At 41.8% G+C, this 25,268-nt stretch overlaps 2 protein-coding genes across 3 annotated transcripts in view; both read left to right on the plus strand.

The window, feature by feature from the left end:
* Positions 1 to 3,342: 3,342 nt before the first annotated feature.
* On the plus strand, positions 3,343 to 7,205 carry LOC116328599 (BTB/POZ domain-containing protein 17). The gene is made up of 3 exons (XM_031750420.2): positions 3,343 to 3,415; positions 4,847 to 5,138; positions 6,131 to 7,205. Exons 1-3 carry the CDS (start codon positions 3,364 to 3,366, stop codon positions 7,203 to 7,205), a joined length of 1,419 nt encoding a protein of 472 aa, XP_031606280.2. The 5' UTR covers positions 3,343 to 3,363.
* Positions 7,206 to 10,017: 2,812 nt separating this feature from the next.
* map2k6 (mitogen-activated protein kinase kinase 6) overlaps positions 10,018 to 25,268 on the plus strand; it is a 43,274-nt gene continuing 28,023 nt past the window's right edge. The window contains exons 1-2 of one of the 2 annotated variants that reach the window (XM_031750439.2): positions 10,035 to 10,138; positions 10,304 to 10,427. In XM_031750439.2, the coding sequence (XP_031606299.1) occupies positions 10,337 to 10,427 (91 nt within the window). In that variant the 5' untranslated portion in view covers positions 10,035 to 10,138; positions 10,304 to 10,336. Of the gene's footprint in view, positions 10,428 to 25,268 lie in introns of both variants that reach the window. The other variant, XM_031750438.2, reaches the window with a different exon arrangement.

Raw genomic sequence — 25,268 nt, forward strand, 5'->3', positions numbered from 1 at the left:
TAAATAGTGTTACAGGAAGGAGAGGCCACTAAAAGGCTACTATCACTGACTGACCTGCTGGCAAACATCCAGACACAGAGACCTTGTTTCTATCCAGGGTCAGACCGCGATAAGAACAGTCACATGATCACATCATTTAGGATCGACTGCACTAAACACGATAAACATAAACAGCCAAGACATCAGCTGTGGACTCTGAGTTTTAGTTTGCTTTTATACATATTTAAAAGGACATTATGAGGAGTTTAATTAGAGACAGTTATCGACAGTTTAACTTACTCGTGGTCCTGATGAAGCGTGCTGTAGCCTGGAGCTGTGAATAAATTGCTTGTGTCTCTGTGTCACGCACATGTGGTGAACAGGGTGAACAGACTGACACACTTATCAGGATGTGGAGTTTGTAAATGCAGGCGGAAGGATATCCCTGATAAAACTGCTATGCTTTAAATATGTTAGTTCACTGGTCTTTATTTGGCTTGATAAATAACTACAGACTGTCAAGTTTCATTTTTCCAAATTTAAAGTGAAAACCACATCAACAAATGTAACCTCGTCACAATGAATGCAGGAAAAACAGACTCACAAGTTAAAAATCTCTTTGTTCTTTTAGTAACTTCATACATTTGTTACAGATTGTTAACCCTTTAAAGCCTGAACAATGAAATAATTACGAAAAATGGTTTTGAAAGTGGAGTATTTATTAAGCTTTTTTTCTAAAAATTAAAAAAATGTAATACTAACCTGTAAATATGCGTTTTAATTTGCATCGTTCTCGCTACTTCTGCCTTTTTTTTTAATTTATAGCTTGAAAATGTATTGTACAATTTATTTTGGGGTCATTTTTTGGGGAAAAAAATACACTGATAATGAAAAAGACTCAAAAACTCAACATCATAATGCCACACATCCTCACCACCAAACTAGTACACCTTCGGGGCACTTCCTACTGCTATCCTGTGTAATATATTAATAATAGGAGTCATAGAGAACAAAGGTCCAGTGATCATGCTTTAGAGGAGTCTCCAGGCATAGTGAGTGGCTACCTGTCTATAACTCAAACCATCTCCGGTGGGTTTAGATTGACTCTGGAGGTCAGGTTATGGGATACAGCTGTTACAGAGCCTCCAGATGTTTTTTGGCCCATGGTTGCCCCGCTAATCTCCACCAAATGGGACTGTGTGTTTCTGCAGGGTGCTGTAAACATCCTCACTGCTCTTCCTCCACATGCAGATACCATCCAATCATGTTCTCTGAATCACCCAAAAACACACAAAAATACCCAAAGTCCAGAACTTCACTGCTCTAAAGTCTATGTATTGTGTTTCTGTCCTTCTCCTCAGTCTCCCCCCGTAGTGGTTTCTTTGCAGCAGTTTTGTCACAGAGGCCTGATTCAATCTCCTCGCAGCAGCTGATGTGTCTGCTGCTTGAACTACAGGAAGCATTGATGTGGTCTCCGATCTGAAGCGCTGTTAGCAGCAGCCCTCGTGGGATTTTGTAATTTTCTGGACTGATTGGCTTTCATGTCTTAAATTAAGGATTTGAGTTGTTCTGGACATAATGGATTACTACAGTAACTGAATAGGACTATTTAGTCCATACCACCACTAAATCTTGACAGCACCACTAACAGTCTCGTGAGCCCGCTCGAGAGGTCTCCCACGCCTCTGTTTGCATTTGGACTCCTAATAAGAACTCTTAAGTGATTCAGTTTCACTCAGGGCCAGGCATATGTAATTTATTATCATGCTTTAATTTAGTCTAAATTAATGTAATGCGTCCCACGCAGCCTTCTCACATATAGGTTGTCTGTAATAAGCCCTGAAACAATCATCAGTAAGTAAAAGCAAAATAATTACGCTTCTACAAGTAAACTTGCATACAAAGCAACTCACAGCCGCTTCACAAGCCCTGAATCTGAAATCTAAATCAATAATCTTGTTCTTGCAGCTCCTTCTTAGCCTGTTTCCCAGATCCCAAGTTACCTGCTGCCATAAAACTGGCTGCACACATAAATGAAACTTGCCTTCACAGCTCCATCACTTAGTAACACACTGTGCTGTTTTCTGATGCCTCTTTTTCCCCCCGTCTGTGGCTCCATGTGTGTGGACTCAAAAATCAAAACGATGATTTATGTTCTTTTAAAACAGAACTTCTTAACAAATAAAAATTTAACCATTAGAAAAAAAATATTGACAGCTCTCTCACAGACTTCGATATTTTCTTCTTCTAACCATCAACATATCTACACACCATTCCAACAAGAATGCTCAAACAACCCACATCGTTACTTATTGCTTCAATTTTAAATATGATCATTTTTTCTTTGTTAACATGCTGAACATTTTGTCTTCAAAGCTGAGCATAAGGATTTGAGTGATTTTGACCAGAGCCAAAAGGTGATGGATCGACACAGCATCTCCACTGTGGTGGGGTGTTCCTGGTTTGCAATCATCAGGATCTATAAAAAGGGTCCAAGGAAAAAACAGTGGTGAAGCAGCGACAGGGTCACGAGCAGAAAAGATTCACGGATGCATGTGGGGAGTGTGGTCTGATCAACAGATGAGCTGCTGTAGCTCAAACTGCAGAACGTTCATGCTGGTTCTGATAGAAAGGTCTCAGAAAACACAGAGCATTGCAGTTTGTTATGAATGGGGCTGCACAGCTGCAGAGTAGTCAGGGTGCCCATGCTGACCCCCGTCCACCGCTAAAGGCACCAACAATGGGCACGTGAGCAATGGAAGAAGGTTGCCTGGTCACCACGGTCCATCTACCTAAGCATTGCTCCAGACCATGTCTGACCTCTATCACAGCTTCCAGGACTTAACTAATGTTAACGTCTTGTTGCCAGATACTACAGCACACCTTCAGGGTCAGGACTGCTTTGTTTTGTTATATAAGTAAGTATAAGTAATTAAGATTATATGAGGTGTTTTTGTGTTTTTGTCCTGGAGAGAGACTGATGTCAGCTTAACCATTTGGATGATTGGAGGCATACAACAAATTATCAGATGATTTTTCTTCTTTTTGAACATCCCAGCTCTACCTCCCCAGTCTCAGCTCTGTTAGTTCCCCGCAGCATCACTACTGGATCAATGATGTCCAGCCAGCGTTGATACCCAAGGATAGGAAAGTCAGGATCAAAGCGGTAGTCATGGAAACAACCCCGGCCTGCTTCCACCCACAAATCGATGGTGTTGGTGGTGGTGGTGGGCTGGACGTGGTGAGGAGAACCCCCAGTCTTATCCGTCATTCGGGCGCAGACCCCATCATCCTCCGAACAACAGGAAGCAGAATTCCAGGACAGACGGGAAAGGACAGGCAGGAGAGAAGATGGTGAAACAGGCTGCTCGCATCCACGCTGGGATGCTGTTTCTGGCTGTCTGCCTTCAGATGGAGGCTGCCGCTGCTGCTGCAGGTACGTTCAGCTGGAAACTCACTTCTCTCTCTTCACTTAAATACAGAACATTTGAGACATGCAGCAGTTTCTTTGTGTTAAAAGTCAATTCTTGCTCTTAGAAGATTGTTGGGTTTGTCTCTCTGTAATATTGCTTTATTTATCTGTAAATCTCTCTATAAATTGAACTGAATTAATGCTCATGGAAACAGATTTTGATTTTGAGTGAGAGCAAATGAGTACAAAGGATGTGTTTTCCAGAAGTACATTTGAAGAGCTACGTCAGCCAAACTGCGAAAGGAGCAAGAAATAGTTTTCTCTGAGATGCCTTTTTTAAATTTTGGGGGCTGTATGAACGAAAAAGTGACTTGACCTTCTTCTATTTTCTGGGACACAGTGATGGCAGGTTTTTTTATTTTTCGAACTCGGGCTTACTGGTATTTATTTTTAGCAGTTTACAATTAAATAGTTCATATTGGTGCACTTTCCTACATGCATTTGAAACTGGTCTCTCATGTGCATGAGTAGTAGATTTATTTCTAATAATAAGATCTATACAGTAACAGTGGCTCTACTGTTAGTTTTTTTTAAACTCTTGACATCCGCCTTTTTGCTGGGAATCCATCAAGGGTTATGTTGGGGTTTTATTTGATGTTAAATATGAAGCTAATAGGTAAAGAAAAAAACAACTTTGGGTGTTCAAAACTGCTAAAACAATTATTAAAAAGAAGCAGATTTTAACCAAACACAACTGGTGGCGGAATAGGTAAATAAAAGCAGTTGCCTTCAAAGCTTCTAAGTCCAGACAACAAAAATATATATATGTGGGGGACATTTTTTTAAAGTTAAACATATGATTCAGACCAAATATTTTGTGTAAGTTCCCCAAGAAAGTGCAAAAATCAGAGAGACTTTTTTCACTGAGTATTAAATCTTGAAATATGTAGTCAAACACACTATCTAATATTCTGTTTGCTGTGGTTCCCTCATCATCTGGACTCTTTTGAGGATGGTCTCCTCTCCTTCGGACTCCTTTGAACATCACAGCCGACAGACAGAAGTTAACAGCGTGCTCTGTTTGTGTCAGCGTGGGGAAGAAAGTGTCAAATATTTATAATGATTCAGAAAGAGGAACTACACTTTGAGAATATGAATCAAGGCTCACATCCTTGCAGTTACAGTAACTCTGTGGTCTAACAGAGAAAGGAGGGGTGGAGGGGGTGCGCTGCGATGCAACTGCCTCAGCTGAGACAAAGCTTTAATTAAACATGACCCACAATCCTTCATTATCCAGACAGCGAGTGCAGCTGGGCTGATCAATGGCATGGATTTGGATGATACTACCCCACTATCTGCCCTAATAAATAACTCACACACAGCTTTGTTTTATTTATGAAATGCATCCAATCCTATAAATCCATCAGCTCCTTCTGCTTTCTCAAAAACACCCAGGCATGGCGAAAGCTGAAGGAGCCCAGGATGGTGGCAGCAACAGGGACACCATCAGCCATTCCCTGGTCCTGGTGCAGCATCTGGAGGCCCTCCTGATTCAGGGCAATGGAAGCGACGTGTCGCTGCGGGTGGAGACACCCAACGCGGACGAGGTGAAGGTGATCCAGGCCCACGCCCTGGTGCTGTCCTTGCAGAGTCCTGTGTTTGAGGAGATCCTGCTGAGTCGCAACAGCAGCACGCTGGTCCTGAGAGAGAGCTCCGACTGTGCCTCTGTGTTTGACAAGTTCATCAGGTGAGGCGGGAACAGAGGATGCCCCTCCCCCCCAGCATCAGGGGAACATACACCTTTGTCCTTCAGGGTCACTTCAACTAAGTTTGATTGAGTTAGCACACCCTCTAGAGGGAGGAAGTGTGAAACTGCAGCTCTAAATATGAGCCCATTAATGAGTACAATGTAAAGCAAATTGACTAATGAGGAAACTGCTGGGCTGTTCAGTAGCATCTGCTGTAGTGTAGCAGCACGTCACCGAGAAGCCTGCAGCAGCAATCAATAAGCAAATCTATTTTTATCTCAGCTGCTAATGAGATTAATCAAAACACACATTACGCTTATTTTTCTTATTCTGCTTCGATTAAACCTTCTTGTTCTAAAGAGAACCACTTTGTTTTGATGTTAACTTAAGGTGTATTTTCTGTTAAATGCCTCTGGTTTGATGTTTGGATCATTAATCTGCTCATCCAAGTGCTTTTTCTTTAAGGAAAATTAAATAAATAACAAAAATAACTGGATTCATGACTACGTGAGGGCACTCTGTGAGGGTGAAATCATCATGAAAGGAGGCCACTGTTCTGACTTTTTCTCATTCTCAGTCATTATCAACAAAGAATGCTTTCCAGCTGCTGGAGCAACAAGAGAGGTTCAGAGTCACCTGAGGTCACTATGAGGTCTTTAAAATATTACGAATCCTGATGATTCAAGATTTTGTATGTGAGGAAAGGGATTTTTAAGTAAATTATGGATTTAAGAGGGGGCAAATGAAGGCTAACATTTCTCTGTGTTAATCTAAATTGGGATTTATTGTTATTTATTGAAAGGTATCATAGTCAAAACCCTAAACCTAAACCTAACTCTAGACTTATTGGCAGTGGATGCTAAGAGTTAAGATGTCTGCTATGAAAATGCAGCTTTTCCAGCTTTAGCATGACTCTATGAATGTCTAAAATAAACCCAGCAGACCATTTTAGACTCAGTGGTCATAGAGTCTGCTTCTCTTCTCTGTGCAGGTATCTGTACTGTGGGGAGCTTTCTCTGCGTCTGGACCAGGCCACTCCTCTACACAAGCTGGCCACTAAGTATCAGGTGCTGAGTCTACAGCAGGGCATCACCCAGTACATGACCCAGAATCTGGCCAGGGACACCCCGTCAGGCCACGTGGCAGGCTGGTACGAGTACGCCCTGCAGGCCGGGGATGTGACTCTGAGGGACAGCTGTCTTCAGTACATGGCCTGGAACCTGTCGTCACTGCTGCAGAGCGGCGAGTGGGTGACCATCAGCAGCCAGCTGCTTATGTCCCTGCTGCAGCGTTCAGACCTCATCCTGCAGAGTGAGATGGAGCTCTTCTCAGCCCTGGAGGCGTGGATTATCCAGAACGATCCGGACGGTTTGACGGCTGAAAACGCTTTGAGAGCTGTGCGCTACGCCATGATCCCCCCACGGGAGCTTTTCCTCCTCCAAACCCAGTCCACAATCTTGGCTCGCTATCAGGAGTCGGTGCGCGACCTTCTCTACATGTCCTACCAGTTTCACTCGGCCTCGCCGCTGCAGATGGCCAAATACTTTGACGTGAACTGCAGCCTCTTTGTGCCCAGGAACTACCTGTCCCCAGTGTGGGGGTCCCCCTGGATCATCAACAACCCGACACGGGACGACCGCAGCATGAGTTTCCAGACCCAGCTGGGGCCCAGCAACCATGACGCCAACAAACGCGTGACTTGGAACGTCCTGTTCTCCCCGCGCTGGTTGCCCCTGAGCATGAGGCCCATGTACACCGAGACGGGCGCCATGCAGCCGACTCGCGTAGAAGGCGGGCGTCCTCGCATCATCATCACGCCTGCCACGTCCAGCACCGACTTCGCTGGAGTGAGCTTCCAGAAGACGGTGCTGGTGATGGCTCAGCAGCAGGGGAAGGTGGTGGTGAAGCACGTCTACAACTTCCACCAGAGCACAGAGGAAAACGGTGATTTCTTGGCCGAAGCTGACCTGTACCGCCGGACGTCTGAATATCTCATGGACAGCTCCCTGTTCCTCCATATTGTTGTGAAGCCACTGTACCAAACCCTCATAAGCACCAAGAATTAAGTCTCTTCACCTCACTCCAACCCTCACTCATATCCCATCATGGAGACGTGGACCTGAGTCATTTGAGTCACTGAGCAACTAAAAAACAAAGATCCTGATTCAGGACTGCCTGAGAGCATTTTGTGAGGGTAAAATCATAATGGAAAGATGGTGATAGTCTGTATTCGTCTTGTCCAAGTGCTGAAAATAACTCCCTAGAGGACCAAACAGAAATTAATCTGCCACTGAAAATAGTCCCCAAGAAATGCACCATTTCACCCAGTCTGAATAGTGTTTAATAAAAACACCACATCCAACTAGCTGAGGAAATTACTGCACCATAAAAACCTTGGGTATTAAAGTTTAAAGTGAGGAATGGGCTAACACGCTAATAATTTTGGTCTTTTTATGGGATTTATTGGCACTTAGGAAAATGCAGAACATCACCAGCTTCGTCCTTTATTCTTGAGGTTGTTCCTTTGTCATACACTGATTTGTTATTGGTGCTATTATACCCCATTTACACGTACAGGGGTCACAGTTGATATTCACTGCCCGGTGTGCACTGATCTGAAGCTTTGCTGATTAAATTATACCCTGATGTTAATGTTTGCTGATGGATTTTTATTAGCTGTTTTTGTTTTAGTGATTATATTTTGTGTTGTTGTGAAATATGGTTGAAAAATTGTAGATGGCTCAATTTTTTAAATCAGTAAATTGTTAATTCAGTGCTTACTGGGAAGTAAATTGATTTTTTAAACATTTTTCTTCTGCTTGTATGTTATAACTTATTTAGAAACCCAACCTGTACTCTTCACCGATGTCGCAGCATCTCGTTAGCGAATCCATTAATGTGATCGATGCTGTTACTTACATCCACTGCTGCATTAATCAGTGTCACCTGGTAATAAAGATTGTTTCCTAAGTTTTAAAAACTAAACTGAATATTGTCCTGATTGTCATCCGGCTTATGTTTTGTCACCAAATGCAAAAAATTATACTGTAGCAAATGTCAGTTTATTAATTGTTCTTTTTTACTTTATCAAATTTATTTCTCAGATATTAAAAAAACACGTAAGTAAGAAGAACAAACATACTGCAACTGCTTCATTTAAGCAGACCAAAAAAATGTTTGTTTTAGATGGTCACAACACGTGACATCCCCTCCAAATCTAATAGAAATAAAATAAATAAGAAAAATTATTAGGATGTTTTTTCTTATTAAAACCACAAAAATTTTCCTTTACAAGCAAATTAAAGGTTTTTTTTGTTTTGTTTATACATGGATGTATTATTATGGCTTCATTACCTTGTACTGTAGAATAATCCTGATTTATTTCTGTGTTTAACTTCTACCGTGATTCTCAGGTGTAAGGCAAAAATTCAGAAAACGGATCACGTCGATTCCATCCTCCTCTTTCAAACTTACTCAGCAAAAACATGCTGAGACAACAGAAAGAAGAAGTGACATGAGCTCGTCACTGAGGACTTGGTTTCATCTTCTGAAACGGAAAAAACATCATGAACTTTTCTGTAAAGTCAAGTGTTGTTGTGATTTCTGAAATATTGTTGTGTTTTGTACCTCGGAGCCCCTGTAACGTCTTATTAACATGATATTATTGCTCTACGGTTCACTGCGTTTCCTGTCTGGATTCTTTGTATGGATGCAGAGACCTGAACAAAGAGTGTTTAAAACACCTGCGATTCATTTGATCAAGTTTCCTTTCATGTAAATTCATATTTTTTTCCTTTTCACTCCACTGACATCACTGCTGACTCTGCAGATGATTATTCTATAAATAATAAAGTGATACACAGAGCTCAACAGCAGAAAGCTGCACAGAAAAGAAAGCAACAGTAATAATAATGCAGCAATAATTCTGCTGCATAATCAGTGCTTGAACTTTTGTACTTTGCTCGTTGTTCATATTAAACTTGCTCAGTCACAAATAAAGAAATCAGTGCAGGCTCGAGTAATCCCTGAGAGCCACGGGTTTAAACCTTACTGACCTGCCACACTCACCTTTCTCCCACAGACTGTTTTTGCTTTCTCTGTGCTGACTGTGAGCTGTGGTATGATTTAATCAGCTAATTTAAAAAACACTGAACCAATTTCAATCATAATTCTTCCTTCGGATGTTCCCTATAGGGGTCGGCACAGTGGATCTCCGGCCTCCATCCCACCCTGTCCTGAACCCTCAGAATGTCCTCCTTCACTACATCTGTGATCCTCATTCTTTTCCTGGCAGCTTCATCTTTAAAATCCTTTGTTCATTGTATCCACGATCCCTCCTCAGCACGTCTAAACTCTTTCAGCCTTGCTTTTCTAATTTTGTCTCCAGTCAATTCAGTTTTTTTTATTTAGTGGCAAATCACAACAAAAGTTACCTCAAGGAGCTTTATATTGGAAAGCAAAAACCCTACAAAGGTCACAGCATATCACCCCTGCATGAGTCTGAATCTAATGGAAGTCTCTTCCTGTCAAAAGGGAGTTCTTCCTCCTTGCTGTTGCCAAGAGCTCTCTTAGGGGTTCACTCTCTAATATCTCTAAGGATAATATAGAATAATAAGAAAAGAAGCTGAGAGTGACTTTTGAACGAATACAGATTGAATTTATTACAGAATGTGTAGATTTCTTAGCTGGTACAAGAATTTTTTTTTATGTGTTTTACAAACTATTGCATCATGAAATCGATGCTGAAAATGTACAAAACCCACCAGAAATGAATATAACGGTCAGTGTTTCCTGGATGTGTGCACTGACGAAACCCACACCCACCCTTTTTTAGCATACGTTACAAACTTCAGCGTCTTTGCGGTTTCGAAAATAAAACGCTGCAGCGCTCACTACATTTCCCACAAGCCTCCGCGGCCCAAGCAGGAAGAACGTTCTCTCGCAGGGGCTCACACTGATCCAAGTTAGGAGCTTTCAGCTGCCAGCCTTGGCCCATCATGTAAGTGCTGCGGAGAATTCTTTGCAGTGCATTTGCAGAATTACCTGATTTCCCGACGGCCGTGCATCCGTCCCGGCGCCCTGCGCACGGACGCGCACGCTTCGGACGCGAAAAGGCTCCAAGTGCATGAAGATCGAGGCTTGTGTTTTTGCATCTTTGTTGCAGAAAGCGAGCCGCTGAAGCTCCAGTGCGAGGGCGATGGAGGGAGGGAGTGAGAAAGAAGGCAAAGTCTTTTGTGCTTCCCCTCCCCCTCATCAAAGCAAAGGGGAAATGTCTCAGCCGAAGGGAGGTAAGAATATGAAACCGATGTGTGCAAAACTAGCGATATGCAATCACGGCTGCACGAGCTGCAACGTGCACCGCTGCAGGTCGAGAACGGCCGGTGCATTTTAAAGTTAGACGGCTTAGAAGGGTCAGTTGCATTTCCTGTTTGAGATCTTCCCCTTTGCACAGTTCCTGGTAAGACGATGCTGTGTGGACTCACTCGTACTGGCGCTATTAGCAGCGCACAGGCAGGGATGTAGAGCACGGGGCGCCTTAATAGTCACGAGATAGACGGTCTTTATTAGAAACTCTGCACGAGTTGACGCGTGGCGCGTGCACGCTGCTCGGGGTAAATCATGAAAGCCATGTCGCGTGCAGGGCTACAAATATGTGGTTTGGTGCATAGGGAAGGGGGTGGTGGGGGGTGGCATGACGTGACAACCTGCAGCTGTCAGTGGACAAGTTTGTGTGTTTGTAGGCTGCAGATTTATTTCAGGTCGTGAGGAGAGAAAATGCAACAAACTGATGGCAAAACGAGCCACGAGCTTTAAGGTGGAGGGTTCAGGAACAGGGCGCACTCTCTGGGCTTTGCAAAGTGTGTCAGCTGCTGCTTCTGTCCAGCAACTGGATATGTGTCAAACCCCTGGGTGTCCACCGATGTGCAGCTTTTTCCCCTTCTGCATGCCTGTCACACTTTTGACCCAACTTTACCACCCTGCAGCAGCAGGAGGTGGAGGAGGAGCTGTGTTCAGCCTCCCCCCTGCAGCCTCTTTAAGATCATCAGTGAATGGAGCTTGCAGTGGAAGAGCCAAACAGCTGCAGTGAGAGCAGCTCGGGCCTTTTTTCTCTCCCAAACTCCCCTCAACGTGATTTCCAAGAAGTGCAAAGTGAGGCTGGTTTGTTGCACAATATGCAGCATTCTCTCTCTCTCTAACACACGCACACATGCACGCACTGAGAGGCTGCACAGGAGGTGAACAGGTAGGAGAGAACAAGAGCCCCCCTGATGGTCAGATCCTGTTTATCTGCTCCAGTCGAGTGTCCACCCACCCACCCACACGGAGGAACTGTCTTGTTGCAGCCAGCTTATCGCGTGGTGAATAATGCAACACGTTTTATTTATGTTTTGTAGATGAATGAGTTGGTTTGGGACTTTCCTGAGAGCAGAAGTCGGTTTCTGTTGTCATCCATTGACGTCGGTAGAAGCAGAAAACTGCACATGTGCAGTCGCACGAAAAGTGGATGTAGGCCCAGTTAAGATCTCGTCTTCGATTTAAAATTACATCCACTTGGTCACCTTTCAGCTGAGAGATGATTGGGTGATCGCTCTGCAGCTTTTCTCAGTAGGTGAATATATTTACCGACGTCTGCATGATGACAAGTCATTATAACATCTGCTCAAAGCTTCTGACATCTTGGACCTGACAAATATTTCTCCTTTAGTGTGAAACCGTAAACATCAAAACGGTAAAAACTAGCCTCAGACCGATCATTTAAATAAAATTAAAACAAAAAACAAAACAAATTAAAAAGATGTGTTGTTTCTCTGACTTTCTGTGGATTTGTAACAATACTAATAGATAAATACGCTCTCGTAGTACATTTGTAAATGATTAAACTTGTGATTAAAAACTCCACTGAGGTTTGCAAGAACCCTTCGGCTGATCACAGAGCACACAGCGTTATCGCCACAGGCTAAAGACGGAAAAGTTGGCAGCATTGTTAACGGGGGCACATTTTGCTGGCTGGCTGGCCAGGTCGCGCCCCCAGGTGTGTGTGTGTGTGTGTGTGTGTCTATGGTTGCGCTGAGCGAGTATTTTCGCCTCATGCTGCAGAGGTGCGCTGTGTATTTGCAGTTTATGCATCAAAAGCTGTTCCTTAAGCTACATTTTCAGACAAAACTCTCAGCGATATTTGCAGAAAGTGAAGTTAAGAAAACAGATTTTGCAAATGTTGGAAAGTGCGGCTGTTTCTGATTCTGCCATTGGTTGGCTCTTTCTTCTTCATTTTCTTCTTGGCTTTTTACATGCTGTGTCACATATGTGATCAGATTAGAACAGATTACAAAATGCGATCTTTTATAGACTGATGAAATCACAAAGCTGTGTATAAAAGAGTTAAAAATAGCTCCACCAACTACTATGGTAAAAATCTGTTTAGACATGAATGCATCAGGAAATGATGATAAAAAATACATTTTAACATGAAATAAAAGGACTCCTAAAGGCCTTTTACCTAGAATACATTTTGTTCATTGCACCTTTGTACACTAGGGTAATATAGAGCAGTAATAAGTCAATTATAGCAATTATTTAGACCTTTAAAAAAAAAGAGTTTTTATAATTTACTTTGTCGTACATCATAGTACGCTGGTTATCTTTGGGTTTTCATAATTGTTACAGCTCTGATTTCTAGTAAAAGCAAATTCTCATACCAGAGATGTTGGAACCAACAAATATTTTGACTCAAAGAGACAAAATACTGCTCAAATACAGAACTGAATAGAGTTCAGAGGTGCTTATTGAATTTTCTGACCTGCTATGTAAACAGAAGAATCCAGTGTTTTCTGATGGGTTTATATTCTGTTTGTTGCAGCAGTGCATATGCACGCATGCAAGAAATTATTGAAAAATATCTATAAAGTAAATGTGTAAGCTTTGCAACATAAATTATGCTTGGTTATCACACCCAAAAAGTCTATTTTCATGAACTATATTTCATCATTATTCATCACAATGTTGTTTATTGGTACTAAATATTACTTACTATCAGTAGCCTCATAATTTATGTTGTGATATTTCAAGAAAATTTGCAGTAATGCCATTTATGACGATATAGAGGTAACTGAAGTATACAGGAACCAACAGTTATTAGTGCAAACTAAGTTAAAGGGAATTTTCAACCAGCTACTGTCATTGATGATAAAGCAACTTTCAGCTGCTCCCTTATTTTTTTTAAGGGGTCGTCACAGCAGACACATCGGTATGATAAACTACCTAATTCAGAGTGTGAATCTATCAATGTGCCAGATGCAGAAAAAGTAGCACAAAGTAGCCTGGGTAGTGCTTTCTCTGGACATTTTAAGTAAAAGTAGAAAGCAACTGCTTACTAAAGTAACTCTGAAGCTGCACAGTAATAAAATTGAAATTTTTTATACTTTCCACCTGAGATGTTGTATCTTGGGCCACGTTTTTTAACCCGTTGCTTTTTGACCTTCCATATAACCTCTTCAGGTGTTCAGTAGTTTCCATCCACAGCTTGTTCTTCCTGTCATATAGAGTTCAGCTTGAGTTGGAGGTCTGACCTACAGTCCCATTTTGGATACTAAATCCCCATCACAGGCTGGCATGCTGCTCTCGCTCTCAGACATGTCTGGGCTTGTGTATTTGCTGTGCTGTTATAGGCATGGCGTCGCTATGTCATTGATATCGTGATATGACACATTTATATATCATAAAATACTATACCAGTATTATTGTGGATGGTTTGATATGGCACAGCCCTATTCCATGTGTTGGGTTGATACATTTTAGTAATGCCACACTGTTTCTTTAAAACTTTCAGTTCCCTTTCCACTTTATTCCGCAGCTGTTCCAGACCTTTTACCAGAGCAACATATGTTAGTGTCAGCAGAAAATAAAGTGAATTTTAACACATGCCATCTGTGTACAATATGAAGAGTTAAAAGGGCCTAGTGCTGAACCTTGTGGAACCCCAAAAGTGAACCGGAGTCAGTGTTATTAATTTGTACATACTGATGTGTATCATCAAGGTAACTATGTAACCATTTCTCTTTAGTTTTCATTAGTAATATGTGAACTACACTCATATGCAATGCATGTTCCTCTATGCTTTTAATGAATAACAAATACAGGCCTAAAATGAGACTGGAAGAGAACAGCAAGGCCTACCTGGAGCCCACATTACCAAAGCAAATGTCTCCCCTCTCACTAAACACTGAAAGATTTACTGTAAAATGTAAGGACGCGGCGCCGGATGGGATTTAAATTACAGCGAGAGCGGCAGCTTCGCAGGAAAACAGGAGGTAATTTCAGCTGTAATTATTACCTGGGAGGGGCTCAGAAATTGCTCACATATGCATTCTAGACTGGATTCAAATGATCAGGGGAGGTAAATATTCAAATGTTTCATCTCCCCAAGAGAAACGACTCGTGTTCTTAAATGTTGCTGCGCAGGAGGGTCAGTCAAATTTTTTAGGAAAAACTAACGTTGACAGAAGTGTGACTGAAGAAGAGAATGTGATGAGGTTTGAGCCGCCTCTCCTTCTGTTCTGACATGGCTAAAAGTCTTGCTGCTGCTTCTACTTAAATGTTGCTCAACAAGGTTTTTACCCTGACTGCTGTGCACTGTGCACAGTGATGGCCCTCCCAGCTCGTGTCCCGCCTGCAGCCCCGGCCGGCCCTCGCACCCCTTGCACAAACGTCCCGTTTGTCATGCAAATGGAGGCTGCGTTTTCAGCTGCACGGATACTAAATTTGCTGTTTCGACGGACTGATTGTTGGTCTGCTTCCAGTTCTGTAGTGGCTTTTTTCCCCTCTTGCAGTTACAGTAGAGTTGTTCAGAGCATTGTTCAGATGATCCACTGGATCCAGACAACAAATCATTCCTTTTTATTCCAGCCCTGTTGTGTAGAGAATAATGAGATATTCCAGAGTGTGTGTGCTGTGCAGAAAATGTCTCAATGGCAGCAGGCTTTGAGATTTTCTTGCTGAGGCGAGATGAGAATGAGGGCGAGGATCTCATTACACAGCCCTGCACTGTAAGATAGTGAAGGCAAATAAACTGAGTGCAGATGGATGCAGATGTTAATGTACTCCTTGTAATTGCTGCATGTTTACCCGTGGGCTTTTTGACTCCAACCTGCAGCTCTTCTGTCTGTGCTGCTAAATTTAGAATTGCCTGAAAAATATATGAAGATTGATGATCAGTCCTCCTGCTTACATGCCAGCTCCATAAAACACTGAGCACCATGCATTTGAAATCATCCTTTTGCCCCTTCAGTGGGGCGATGTGTGACTGTCTGGATTTGAATGCCGAACGTGTGCCTGAAGACAATTTAATTATTCTCCAGCATTTCACTCCTCATTTAGACGGCAATGTAGAAAAGTGGTTTTACTGGCAGCTATTTTCTCTGCCTAGAATTTAAAATCTGTATAAATTGTATGAGTTCAGTCTGAAGGTACTCTTCATGCTGACATTACCCAGCAGTCAACAGCTTTTACCCATTTATTCTTTTAAGCACTTGTGTGTTCCACTTGTGTTGAATAAAACAACCCATCACCGGTTGCAGTTAGCACCTCGGCAGTGGATGGACAAAAAGGACAATTTCAGCCAGGTTATGTTTGGTTACATGTTTGCGCACATACAGAAAGAAAATACATTTTTTTTGGTGGCTGGATTTAACAGAACATTTAGGTAATCACAGTTACAACATGTTTCTCCTTTGCCCGTTTGGTTCTTTTTGCATGTTTAATCATCAAATCATCATATTTTACTGAGGACAGTCTCAACCTTCAGCTACTGACCCCAAAATGTCCAATTGTGAGTTCATTAATGTCTCTTATGTTTTGTCCACCATGCACTGTAACAGCTAGATTTCTCAATGAGAGTACTACCTGCAGATGGCTGCAATTTTAACGACGCGGTTTAAAATGGGTTGTTTAGCCTTGATTTTGTTGTGGTTCAGTGTGTTTATAATTATAATGGACTGCCCTTTACAGTACTGTTTTAAATGTACATTTAACTTTTCTTTTTCTCTAATTTGTGCACGTGTGTGTGTGATTGCATGTAAAGACATAATGAATGGACTCTCATGTCCTCTGCCTTTGATCCTTGTTTTTCTTTTCTTTTTTGAATTGATGAGTAACTAAATGTAACCAGTTCCATCAGAGTTGTTTGCCTGTTCATTCAACATGCTCTGGCTCCAACCCTGGATCGAATTTTGGCTTGGAATGGATGAATACATTTCCTTGATATCACAGGGCAAAGTTTGATATTTTCATATTGTTATTGAAGGCTCCAGGACCATCAATGTAACTGACTAATCAGGTTTTCATTCTGTCACAGCTTGGCACCTTGGGAGTGATAAAGATGCACATGGCAGAAATGTGTCTACAGGTGTCTCGGCTGCAAAGAAAGGCCAACCTGAAAAGTATTTTAATCCACAGTTAATGTGGCAAAAACTGACTGACAGCAATGAATAACTTCAGATTTACTCCCAGATTTTTTCACTGATTTGACCCCCCATGGTCTTCTCTTTATGTGGCTTCTCTTTATCTCAATACATTACATGTCCTATTTTAGTATTTTCCCTCAATTTGCAAAGCAGTTGCAGTTGCAGGAGCAACACAAACAGCCATATGTAATCTAAAACAGGTCACAGATGTTAATTTCGGTTTATCTTACAAGGACGCTTAATGCAAGGACACGGTCTCCCATATTAACTGTATGGATGCAGAAATTATAGTTCATGCTGCATCAGTGACTCAGTCTTTTTAAGTGTTCTGGAGGTGAAGGCCTATTTGTTGACCATCATGAGTACAAGAGACAGTCAACACACTTCCCCGCTGGTGGGTACATTATTAAAATAGCCGTATTTGTCATGTAGCCTGTCAGACTTGAGTCACTTTGGAATTGCTGTAAAAATGTAGCTGCTTTGACTTTGTCACTAAACTTTTGTAAGTAATTATTCAGCTTTGGATTGATTTATTAATTCTGAAAAGTGCTTGATTAAAAAAAAGCTGGGCTGTAGATCAGTAAAAGGATTCAAACTTCATGTTATTTACATTTTTAGACAGTATCTCAAGGGAGGGGCAGGGTTTTACATAATATTTTAGTCCCTAGACTGAATATGAAGGTGGAAAAAAGCAAGCACTTAGAGAAATCGTGATTTTTTTTCTGTGGCTATTTTGAATGCTTGCTTATATGTTTGTCATTACTGGTTTGAAAAATAGCCCAGTAATTAATTACTGAATATCTATCTACATGCACATTTGTTTTTCAGAGATGGGTTGGCTTTGCTCCTGGATTGTCCAGGATGTTGGTCCCCAACTACGTCAGTAATTTATCTAGTTTTTGATATACGTTGTCGTCTGTAGTTGTTCACGTGAAAATATTCTCCAACTTGTTGAGTAACAAATTAAAAAATAGCACCGGGAAGATGCCAGTCATCTAGGTCATGGTAATCCAATGAGCTTGGAAAGAAACGCAACTGAACTTCTTTAAGTTTCTTAAAGATGCTTCACCTCTCATACAATCCACCTACAATCCAGTTTTGAGATCCTTCCCAGGCGCCTTAACGCCCGCTCACATCTTGCCTCAGTTGATCTCAACAGGTCACATGATGGGGTGAAGCAAGGTCTCACAATGGTTTCACCTGAAATCTTGGCTGATAATGACTCACACACTTTTTCACACCTTGGCTTGTGTGATGGGGCACATGATCGATAGTGGGTCAACGGCCCATTAAAGGGACAAAGAAGCTTCTTGGATGAGAGGTGAAAAGTCCTCAAGAGACTTGAAGTCCACTCGCTTTTCTTTCCAATCGTCTAAGAGAAGCTTTAAATGGTTTTTATCTAAACTTGTGATGCTAGTTTGACCCCATGGGACAACTCTATTGGCAAACCAATCAGTTAGCCAGCCAAGTAGACACAAAACGAAGCGTTTAAGCCAGCAAGATCTTTGATATCCCCACGTATTTAAGCCTTTAGGTGCTTGGGAGGCCTTGCGGTCGTGTTCTCAGGTATCTGACCTGGTTTCAGCCTGTTGAAACAGCATTTGTGCTCTGAAGTGACCTGAAGTCGACACCCCGCTTTCTGCGAATCATTCAGGCTGAGTGCAAAGGAAGTGTAGCAGGAGCCAGTGACGACATGATTCCCAAAGGAGGTTCCAACAGCTGTAACCTAAAGGAGCTGCAATCTTTGGAAGTGTAGAGTATCTCACAAACTGCCAGAGCGGTCGGAGGGGGGACAAACAGCCGAGGGGCTCTGGCTGGAGTTATTTTCAAACCAGCTACCAGCCACCCTCCCCTCTGTGTTGCTGTCTTTTACTGTCCTTGTGTCAGTATTTGTTGTTTGCTGCCTCCCTCCCTCTGTGATTGATCTCTCTTCCTCTGGCTCTGTGGAATTCCATTGAGGAACTCTTGGGATTGTTGGAATTCCAGCCGGAGTGCATGTGTGGGTTAGCAGCTGGCACCATGCGTTCCCCCCGTCATCCGGGCTCATTAGCCCTCAGGCCCTCACACATTGAGGCTTTCTGCATGCACTCTGCCTCTGTTTCTGCAGCACTGTCTTTCCTGCAAACATTCCTCTCTGCATTATTTCCTTTTTTCATGCTCTCAAACTGTCATGCATGACATGCAAGGCTGGTTGCATGCTCATGCTGGGTGGGGCAGAAACTGGAAGCATTGTCTCCCTCGGCTCTTCTCTTGTCACCGTCACTTCTTGAGAAGGAGATAATTGCGCGTGTTATATCTAATTACTCACCTTCCTTGTTCTCGCCGGTTTCAGTGGGAACAAGGAGTGTCTCCGTGCAGGCGCTCATCTCCTGCGGCCTCCCTCTGGCATTTCACTGCATACTTGAGCTCATGTGCTGTAAATCACCGGGAATGATATGTACTGCTGTTTTTAATTAACCCACACCGCCACTACCACAGTGTTCAAGTTTGATATTAAGCTCAGCAAGAATAAAAGAAGGAGTTGTGCATGTGAGTTATGTAACATAATGTGAAGAAAGAATAGTTTTAGCTTGCTCACTATACTTCCTTGTATGCTTTGAAATGCCTTTTTATGCAAGTACTTTACTGACGGGCAGTCTTGAGTTATAAGCACTTTAGTTTATCATGCTATGCTATGTTATAATTCCACTCCACTACCTATCAAACTGAAATATAGTAGTTTGCACAAGTCGGCACCATAGTCAATGAATTACCAGGACTCTCTGCATCAAAGCAGGAAGAAAGTAGCTGAATGGAAAGACTGTGTTCACACTCTTTCTCTTTGAGGCGTTCAGATCTGATAAGTTTGAGTTGTTTCCTCCTTTCGATCCAAATTCTGTATTACAGTTTGCACGCTGGCTTTTAAGCCTTTAACTTTCCCTTAACATGGATTTTTGGTTTAGCTTTACATTGTCTGTCTGGCTATAACCTGAGTGGTAGCTCTCGCTTTGCAGCAATTTGTTCTTTAACCTGGAATAAAATGGACTGTATGTATAAAGTTTTTACTTGCGTGAGTGCTAAAGTTTTCTAGTGTGTGTAAAAGGTCTGCATAGTCAGAAAGCCCAAAGTCCACTGCAAAGTGAGTTGTTTTATAGGAAATGCTGCTTGCATGGCTCGCCTTCAGATGTGAGCCAAATAAGCTCTTTATTTTTTATTGCAATATCCAGTGTAAAAAAATCTTTAGTTTTAGGAGGTAGCACAGTTAATGTGTGTAATGTTAGCATCATCGTTAGCTGTCTGTATGAATGCCAAAGCTCTGTGGAGTATGTGTAAACTTTAAAATCTGATCTGAAGCCAGTGAACACTGACCTGCTGTGGGCTACTTTGTAGTGCAGCCTAAACTTAGCTAGCATTGGCTAGCAGAGACTTTAGCTGTCATGATGCAGGTAATTTGGGAAATGCTAACAACGCTGCATGAAAGTATTGTGTACCATGTAACGTAGGGTTTTCTTTGTGTTAGCATTTCTTTTTTGTGTTACCATTTGTAAGCTGTTAGGGAGCCTGTACTCATAGAACCTGGGGTTACGTTACATAACCAAGATATCAAGACGTGGCCCTTAAACGATGGGGTATAAAAAGTTGCAGTGTGAGGAAAAGCGTCTGAATCTCTTCTGGTAGACCTGCCAATGAGCAGGTCTATTGTTTAAATTCATTTCCCTCATTTGTCCTTTTACTTAAAGAGCGTAGCAAAAATTGTAAAATTGCTGATTGCAAATTTTTGGCACTATAACATCCTTACTTGAAGCATAATTTAAGGATGTGGTCTTGTATTTTGTTACAAAGCCAAGCTTGTGCATTTTCCTTCCAGCCACAGAGATTACATAATGCTCTGCCCCTCCAACTCTCCACCACCTCCTCTCGGCTTCTTTCCTACACCTCTGTTTGCTCCTCTCTTCTTGTCATTTCTCATCAGAGTTGCAGCAGATTTTGAGCTGTGCAGCCCTCAAAATGCATCTAAAGCGCTGCTTTAGATGCAAATTTGCATCTATTGTTCATGTTGGCCCTACTGCATGTTGCCACTGATTTTGCTGGAATATGCCATGCATGTTAATATTCCTGCAAAGGTGTGGAGAATAACGCTGTCTCCTGGCTTTGAGGAACATGTTGCCTCTTGTCTCATGATCTCCTTGCTGCTGTAAGGCAGAAGCATTTTTCTCTTTTGGAGGAAAAAGGATGCTGTCGCTTCAGTGTGATCACACAGTGAGGCCTTTGTCCTGACACTGAGGTCAATCATCTGACAAACTTCCAGGTCTGCTTAATGCATACAACAGTGCTAATCTTTCCTTTCTCTTAATGTGGAACTTGTCGTTACTTCTGCTACACGGTTGTGTTTTTATTTGTTTGTTACCAGGTTACCTTTTAAATCCGATTCAAGTTACATCAGGCTGAGAAGCACGGATGAGTTGTTGTTATTCCCAGTTCTTATTCTCACCTATAGAGAATATTACGTTAAAAAGTGCTCTTGGCCTTTTTCACAAAAGTTAAATGTGAACTCATTACTTCTGTTCTGCTGCGGTTTCTTTGATCGTGTTTAGTGCTTAAACTGATTGTTCATCACGTTGCATCTTTTTTGAATAGTGATAGAATCCACCCATTTCTCCTAAAGGGAAACACTAGTGTTGTATATGATCGTATCTTTTATTCCTGTCAGTTTTAAATTTGCATTCACAAATCTTTTGCAAGTAATAATAATTAAAAACAGCGTTAAACTATTGAAATGAAATGGTCCATGTCCTGTCAGCTTTCATTGTTTGTGTTGCACTCAGTGTGAAGTTACTGTAACAGCAGGAAGTGGAGTTTTTGTAGTCATTCCAGTCAGCTAGCGAGAAGCATTTGTGGCAAATTAGCAGTCATGCTTTGGCGTCTGAAATCTCTCCATCATATAAATATCACTTTATCTCCTTAAATATCTTTTGGCCTCGTCCAGGCAGCACTCTCTTTGAATGCTGTTTTAGTATGGCGGCTGATGTTAAAATGGAGAAAAAACTGTGGCAGTTGTCAAGTGGATGGTTTGATTCATTCATGCTTTAATGCTGTATTTTTTTTGTAGTTTATTTACAATATACTGCTGTAAACATTGTATATTCAGGTAAAATCTAGACATGGAGGGATCTTTGGATCTTTATCAATGGACTGATGTGTTAAAGCAAGTCAAAGAGAAGTTACATGTTTATTTTTATGGTGCTGTGAGCGGAGAGCAAAAGATGGTAAATCTGAGCTTCTATAAAAGGACTGAATTTGTGAATATGCTTTATTAATTAATGTATTTGTTACATTATAACAGGAATGAATTTTGGATTTTCCTCTGTTGTATTTTTATCTCTTCCTCCTTTCTGAGCACAGTTTATTAAGACCTCAGTCATACAGGCCTAGAGACCTTTGTGACCTCCTGGAAAAAGGTAGTTGTTTACGAAAAAAAGTGTATTTCCTGACCAGCTGGTGACTGGTTCCTGGAGGTTTCTGGCTGTTGCCAGGTGAAATCACCACAAATCTCAGTGTGATTCGTTTGGTTGCCTAACATTTGTGTAGAAGATGCCAATGCGTCTGGAAACACTCGCCCTTTACTCTCTGAGATGTAGTGAAACTTTAAAGTATAACCATATCCATAATAACCATGTGGTCTCTGTTAGAAATACTACAGCCTTATCAGGTGAATAAACTAAGGCATGTTTTACAATATATCCAGTAAATGCAGTCCTCACTATTTCAGGCAGTGTTTTGCTGCCAAGGAGAAAGGCTAAGATTAGCCAGGTAGCTGCTGTGATAAGCATCAACGGATGTTGCAGACAAGTTTAGCTAACATAAACCAGAATAAAGGTGTTTTATCTAATGAAGCCTGTTTGACTGAATGACGATTTAGGCTGCTATTTGATTCCTAAAAGGATTGTTTGGTTTTTGGGTCAAATACCCTCCTAAGCTGTCTTTCTTCTATCTGATCTAAAGCTAATGTGCACGCTATCCCATTAAGTAAAATACTTTTGTGAAGGGAAAGAATCCCCTAATTTATTCCAGGGCTTATCTGTTAACTTGCTTAGCCATTATCCACTTGCTTAATCGTTATGAACTACCCATTAGCTGTTTTCTACAGCTTAGCTAAGTTGCAGTTAGCTCACTATTTATATCTTACTTGCTAACATATCACAAACAAAATCATATATGGGGGAATGGTAGTTGACTAGCTTCCCAAAACTCTGATACTTATCTCAGTGTAATATCAAACAGTTCATAGACTATAACAAAGCAGAGACGTGAAGCTAACATTTGGAGTGGCTGCTAAGGGAACGGTAGTTTTGGCTGTACGGTTAGTATACAGGTACAGTTCAACTTTGTTGTTATTTTGCTGATACTCAGGTGTACAGTATCTACACTGGTCTCACTGCTTTATACTACACTGCAGTTCACTTCACAGCACCATTGATAATAATTGTTTATGGGGATTGTGCAACATTCCATTATCTATGCAAGTATTTGGGGGAAAAAGGGGGATTTGTTTAGTTGCTAATGTGATAAACCACTTTAATAAAACATAATTGCCTCCTGGTGTGCTAAAAGCTACTGAAACTTTCCACTTTTTCAGGAGTGGAACTCATTTGAAGCTTTTAACCAAGAATTATTTGACTAATACCTAAAATTCCTGCCAGGAATGAAGTATTTCCTGAAGCCGCCTTGGCTGCCAGAGACCCACCAGACTTGTTAACGCACATTGAAAACATACTTAAGTATGTCTCTACAAGGCTGTTGCTTAAGTGCGTTGTGCAGACTCTGTGCAGGTGTCGTCTCTATGAGTGTTTTCTGGTCTTCAGCGTGAGTTGTTAGCACAGTGCTGGTTTCCAGTTCCTATTGTTGTCTGTGTAAATGCATGTAGGAGGGGCTCACAGCGACATTTTGGTGTAACAAAGCATCTTTGGAAAGTGGAGACCAGGAGGCCGGCAGCAAGAGGCCACCGGTGGAGGGCCGCATAGCACAGCGGCGTCACACCCTCTTAGGAAAAAATGTGTGCACACAGGAGTGTGTGTGTGTGTGTGTTTGTGTGTTTGATCTGACTTAAGCTTTTTTATTTATTATTTTTTTAAATTACAGATCTGCTCACAGCCACTTGTGTTTGTTTTATCTCAGGATAGCAATGTGAGAAATTCGAGTAATTCCTCTGATAGTGCTCGTCAGCTTTTTGAAGAGCCACACCTTGAGTTTTCCTTTAAATAACACATCAAAGGGCAGCAGACTCTGTGGTTTCCTCAAATGTTAGTTTTGAGCGCGCATCAGCTGCTCGAAGCATCGCATGCTTTTCCATCCATTCACAGGGAAGTATGCAAGCAGATCCAACATGGCTGCCTGGCTGCAAAAGCTGTGGTTTGATTACCCTTTGACAAGCAGCCTTCATGCTTTGAGTCCTCATAAATGTATTAATAACAGTTTTTTGCAATACATTTGAATGAGCTCTGCCGAGTGATACACACAGAAAAACTACAGCTTCACTCACTTTCTTAATTGTTCAGTCTGTTGTTGTCTCTGAGGGCCTAAAGGAGCATGTTTGAATTTAGAATCTGAAGTTTGTATTTTAAGATTGGGCTTGAATTTTGCCCACAAATGTGGGCCATAAGCAGCAGCAGTGTATTCTGAGCAACTGAGCATTAAACTAAGCACATACATTACATAAGGTGCCACAATATCAGTCACTATATGTAAAATTTGGCAGCATGATAAGAATCATCAATAAAAGGTGTTTTTTTTAGGTTTATTTGTAAACATCATTGTCAGGTTTGAAACATGTTTAAAAGGGCGTATTACGGGCCATGTGATATGGCGGTGATAAATCACAAGACGGTGAACTCAGACCGCTCTTCTTTTCCTGTTTCAGCCACTGTTTACTTTCATTTTCACTTGCTTGTCTACTTTTGCTTTCACTCACAGCTCAGTTTGGTTTTGGGGCCAAAACTCACGGGTCAACTTTCAGAAGAGGTTGTGGTTTGAGTTAAATCTGTCCATTCACAACATGAAGAACGGTTAGCCCGTGTGTCAGAATATCACGCTGAGCAGATTTTCCTCTGCATCTAATAGTGCTGCAGCGGGAGCTGCAGATCGGCAGCTGTGTTTGACTCTGTGGGAGTGAGAGTGGGTCATTTTGTGGCTGAATGAGCACTGCGGCCACTTTTCTGTGATAGTTGGACTGTTTAAGAAACCTTAACCAGTCCGTGCACGTCTCATTCACATATGACTTTCGACATGACACAAGTGTGAACGTGTGGAGACGACTGTGTCTTTGGGCACAGTGTTGCTAACCTTTCTGACCGCAGCCACTTACAATAAAATGTGCTAACTTTGTCATTAGACTATTAATGAGAACTTCAGCGCTCGCTGTTATGCATATAGCACGTGGCTTTCCTCAGCATTTCGGATACACATGTGGGTGTAAACCTCTATGAGTAAAAAGAATCATTACGAGTACAGGAAGGAAGGAATTACGCAAGTTTGTCAAAATCTACAGACATGTCTGTGCTCTCCATGTGTTCATCATAAAGAAACAGGACAATGACAATTCATTATTTCATCCTCCGGGATGCTGTTTGCACATGATATAGCCTGTTGGATGTATCCCCACCAGGCTGTGTAATTATTGAGTGCACTTTTTGT

Source organism: Oreochromis aureus, linkage group 8 (genome assembly GCF_013358895.1).
Source record: "Oreochromis aureus strain Israel breed Guangdong linkage group 8, ZZ_aureus, whole genome shotgun sequence".
NCBI lineage: Eukaryota > Metazoa > Chordata > Actinopteri > Cichliformes > Cichlidae > Oreochromis > Oreochromis aureus.